The following is a 4,888-nucleotide window of genomic DNA, read 5'->3' as shown; positions in this document are numbered from 1 at the left end:
TAATTAATAGGTCAGATTGTCTTACTCTTTACAAAATATACGATATTAATTATTTATTATATGATATTAATTATTTATTATTGGATTTGATTGCCCAAAACTATACTGCACTAATGGTTCATCAATGGGCTTGTCTGGCATAAGCTTTATAAATATATATTTCTTGAGTGTCAGAGTGTCTTCTGCGTCAACAACCCATCGGAGTGGGTGACATTCTCAAGAAGGATCGAAGATCAAAAGAGAACAAAGTAAAGAAAGACGATTGACCATCGAACCAATTCAACTCAAACAAAAATTAAATTTTAATTTATATTTAATTTAATTTATATTGTATTTTATATATTTTTTTGTAATTCTATTTAAATTTTATTTTAATAATTTATAAAAATATATTTTTTTAAATATTTGCGGGTATCCGCGAATATCCGCGGGTTTTAAAATATCCGCGGATTTTTTTTAGGCGGATATCCGGCGGGTAGCGGGTCGGGTTTCGGGTACAATTTTATCCGGCGGGTTGGGTTCGAGTATCACACTATCCGACCCGTTGTCATCCCTAATCATAACCTATGAAACCCAAGATAAAAATTTCATATCTTTCTTTTGCAATATGTGGGGGATTGTTATAAAATAATAATAATTGCAAAAGAAACATTAGGTTTAAACGTTGACCAACAATTTTTATTTTCTAATTAAGGTTCATAAGTGAACAATTTTTTTTTCTCATTAAAGTTTATAAGTGTCAACGTCAGTTTTTATTATTCCTTATTGTGGCAATGATTTCTTACCAAGTTTTTACTTTATAAATAGAGCATTTCGTGCATTCCAAAAACACACTAAATCAAGTTTTTTCTTCTCCTCTCAAAAGGAAACTTTATTCCTTAAGCTATCTTAGTTTTTCTTCCTCTCTTCTCTTATTTTCTTTATATCCTAAGTTTATTCTTTTACTCTTTTTAGAATTTCTTGCTAGTTTTGAGATCCTCATAAATTTTTTAGAAGTTCTTGTTGTATCCTAGGAAATTTACATAATACACCGTAGATAAGTCCTTAAAGACAGTAATCTGCACGCCTCAAAATTTTTTTTTCGTGATTTTATTAGCTTTTCTACAACAATAACAACCATGACTCAACATATCCTAACTAGTAGTTTCACCCCAATTGGAAACTTCACAGTACAAACCCAAACATCTCTTCCTCTCATAAATTCTTAACTAACAAAGAAAATATCATCACGACATATTTTGTGCATTAAACTTATACTTTTCTTAAGAAAATTTCATTTTTGCAACATTCAAACACAATAATCATACCATCAATTATTATCTTTCCAAAAATAAAATGTTAAATTTAAAAATGCACTTAAGCATTCTTTTGCTCTCTAAGACTGTTTGGGTGAACAACACTCCTTAACTGATTAAATGTTTTATTTGAATGAGAATCTTTATTGTTTTTTAAAAGAAAACAAAATTCTCCTTTCCTGAGATTCCTCAAACCTATACATATAATATATTTCATACTTGTATATTCAAAATCTTTTCATATAATTCTGTCATTTCACTTATATCATATGCAGATGAGATGGTATTTTCTACAACATATTCAAAGATTGTAGATTACCAAAAAGCAAGGGAGCACAGCTCTAGGATTTAATACAACGAGTTCTTCAATCTCTGAGTGGTCTCTCATTTTCTTTACCAAAGAATCAAACCCAGTATCAGTGATTTCCTCAATCTCTTGTAGAGGATTATGGATTCTCCCAGCTATCACTCTGCAAAGCATAACACATTTTCTCCTCACAGATTTGTTATTGGGTGAGCAAATTGAATGAATAGCTTTTGCACTGGTAGAAGAGGTGCAAACCCCAAGTGCACCATGAAATAATTCTTGGTTGGAGTAAAAACCATGCTTGAGAATTTGACAGACACCACATTGGTCTGAACTGCAAAGGGTAGAAGAGGAAGCATTTGAAGCAAGGGAACATGCAAGTGTTGTGCCATGAAATCTGAGTAGTTCATTTCCATCAACCATGCATCTCGGATGCTCCTTTTCTAGGCTTTCTGCTTTCACCCTTACCAATTCCCTGCATTCCTCATACCATGCAAACGTTTCTTGCTTGCTCTCCACTCTCAGAACACATTCAATCTTTTCCCTAAAGTTACCTTCGCATATTTGTTCGATGATCTTACTCGATGAATCTTCTCTCTCAAGTTGGATCACTGAACAAAATGTTTACAGCTTCCATGTTAAACTTTAGTATATTTGTAATTTAATGTTGTACAGTCTTTTGGACTATTACAAGAAGTATAGATAAGGGACAAATATGAGAAATATATTTATCTACCAATAGAAAAATGTGTTTAACATGGGAATTCAACATTTTTAAAATATTATATTTTCACAAAGTGAATAAAAAAATTATAACTTATTGACTGTTAAAATATTTTTCTTTTCATCCAAAAGCAAAAACCTAAACCAGATACAGTCTCAAGAGAATGTTCAATCCCTGCCGAAGTTACAAAAGTGACATCAATATTCTTCCAAATCTTCAAAAGATTCTGACATGAAACTATATGATTAAATAGTCAAACTAGTGTAAAATTGTTCCATGACAATTGGTCAAAAACTATATACATATAAACACTCCATATATTCATTTTGCTAGAAAACGTACTGATCTTACCTGAATGTAGATGGAAATTTCCCTGTTCTTCAACAGTGTTACTAGATTTCATTTTGTCTTCACATTCACGATGACATGTTGATATTGGGGGATCATTAGAATCTTTCACTGGGACCTTTTTCTTTGAGAAAACAACACATTCATCACAATCAACACAAAGTGTTTTTGATGAAACTATAGTTAGCTTGGTTTTTGCAGGAGAATGAGGAGGCTCTTCTATAGGATAACATGGAAAAATCTTAATCTCACCACTAGATCTATCTAGGAAAATTTCATGGCTAAGTTGGTTTTTTGACTCTCTTTTATTTCTCTCATCCTTATTTCTCTGATCTCTTCTTTTTGCCTGGGGATCATGAACTTCTGATGAATGAGATCTGCAATGAAGTGATTTCTTCAGAACATGCCAAACCTCTGACATTCTCTTGATGTTTTCTTTCTCACATGTCAAAGATTCATTACCAATGTTTTTATCTTTCCCGATTACTTAGGTAAGTGAACATTCAAGGAAAAAGAATCATTATTTTTTTTTTCTTTGTATCACATAATATCGACCAGATTGTTTTCTATGTTTGCAGCATTCACAAATGGGAGGAAATTCATGGAGTGCAGATTTTATTAACACTGCCAGCTTTTCTATGGAAGAACACAAATACTCTCAACCTTCTCATTTATTTATTATTTAAACAGTAGAGATTTTCCTTTATTTGAAACGTTCTATTTTTTTATAATCATAAAATGAAATATTTGTTTTGCTTACACCATAAAAAGAATATGAGTCCATGAAAATATTTTTGAAAGAAAATAATCCATGCACGGGCATTATAAACTGTTTGTACTTTAGTAATGCAATTGTGGCGGAAAGAGAAAAAGTAATTAAAAAATATATATCTTATACACAGTCTACTGAAAGAAAAATAGAGGAAAACTCAGTATAATAAAGTATCTGGGATAAGCTAACTCACGTATATTATATGTTCCAGTTATTATGAAGAAGATCAGGATAGAGATACCCAATCAACAAATAAATAAATAAATAAATAAATAAATAAATATATATATATATATATATATATATATATATATATATATATATATATATATTATAGGATTTGTTAACTTATGTATACCAAATTTTAATTGATAAAAATATTGTTATATATTATAAATTATAAGTTTTAAAATTAAAAAATATTTAAATAATTTCTTATCTTTTTTATTTTTTATTTTAAATTAAAAATAAAAATTAACAAACTCATATATATATATATATATATATATATATATTATTTATTTATATACACTAAAAAAATGATATCTACTGAAAGTTTATTTTTTATTTTGCGGAAGTTTTTCACAAATTAATTTTTAGGGTTTTTCATACATCTATAATTAATCGTAATTAAATTTGTGGAGGTTTTTAACACATTTGATATCAAATTTATATTGTAGAGTTTTTTTGGAAGAGTTTTAATTTTTTTTATTATTTTATAGATGTTTGAAACCTTCTTTATTTTTAACTATTCTACTATAAATATTATTTCCATTTCTCTCATTTTTTTGTTAATAATCTATTGAATTTGGCAATTATAATTTAAAGATGACACTATATGTCACCAGTGAAATACTTATATTTTTGTCAACAATATTTACTTGTAATAAAATTCAAATATTGCAATGAAAATAAAAAAAAACATGACAAATTTATTTTACCAAAGTGTTCAAATATATATCATTAAAATATTCTATTCTCAAAATCACCATAATACATAAAAGTAAGTTAAACTAAAACGTAATTACAACTTAATTCATAATTACTCAAAATCTATAGATTAAATATAGTTTCGTCCTAAAAAACATCATAAACTCTCTAAATGTTGTTAGCATGAGATGATCCAATTGTACCCAAAGGAGAGTCGGGCTTATTTGCATCACCAACTTTCGGAAGTGATAAAACAAAAATATTAAAGTTAAATAATCGTTGACATGAGTGTAATTTGCAAGTGTATGGATGCACCAATACACTTGTTATGATATATCAAGCACAATGCTTCAACTTTTTCAATAACTTACTTGAGGTTGACGATCAAAGAAGGTGGTCAATTCATAAGGAATACTACCTTCATTCATTATCATGTATGTTTTTAGTGCACCCAAGGTTTCATTATCATGTATGTTTTTAGTGCACCCAAGGTTTCATTATCATGTATGTAT

At 28.7% G+C, this 4,888-nt stretch overlaps 1 protein-coding gene across 1 annotated transcript; it reads right to left on the bottom strand.

Moving 5' to 3' along the window:
- Nucleotides 1-1,596: 1,596 nt before the first annotated feature.
- On the bottom strand, nucleotides 1,597-3,095 carry LOC106766195. The gene is made up of 2 exons (XM_014650944.1): nucleotides 2,678-3,095; nucleotides 1,597-2,213 (listed from the first exon to the last, which is right to left on the bottom strand). Exons 1-2 carry the CDS (start codon nucleotides 3,093-3,095, stop codon nucleotides 1,597-1,599), a joined length of 1,035 nt encoding a protein of 344 aa, XP_014506430.1.
- Nucleotides 3,096-4,888: the final 1,793 nt, after the last annotated feature.

Source organism: Vigna radiata, chromosome 7, assembly GCF_000741045.1.
Source record: "Vigna radiata var. radiata cultivar VC1973A chromosome 7, Vradiata_ver6, whole genome shotgun sequence".
Lineage (NCBI taxonomy): Eukaryota > Viridiplantae > Streptophyta > Magnoliopsida > Fabales > Fabaceae > Vigna > Vigna radiata.
Note: the sequence above shows the minus strand (reverse complement) of the source record. Positions and strands in the feature narration are given on the sequence as shown.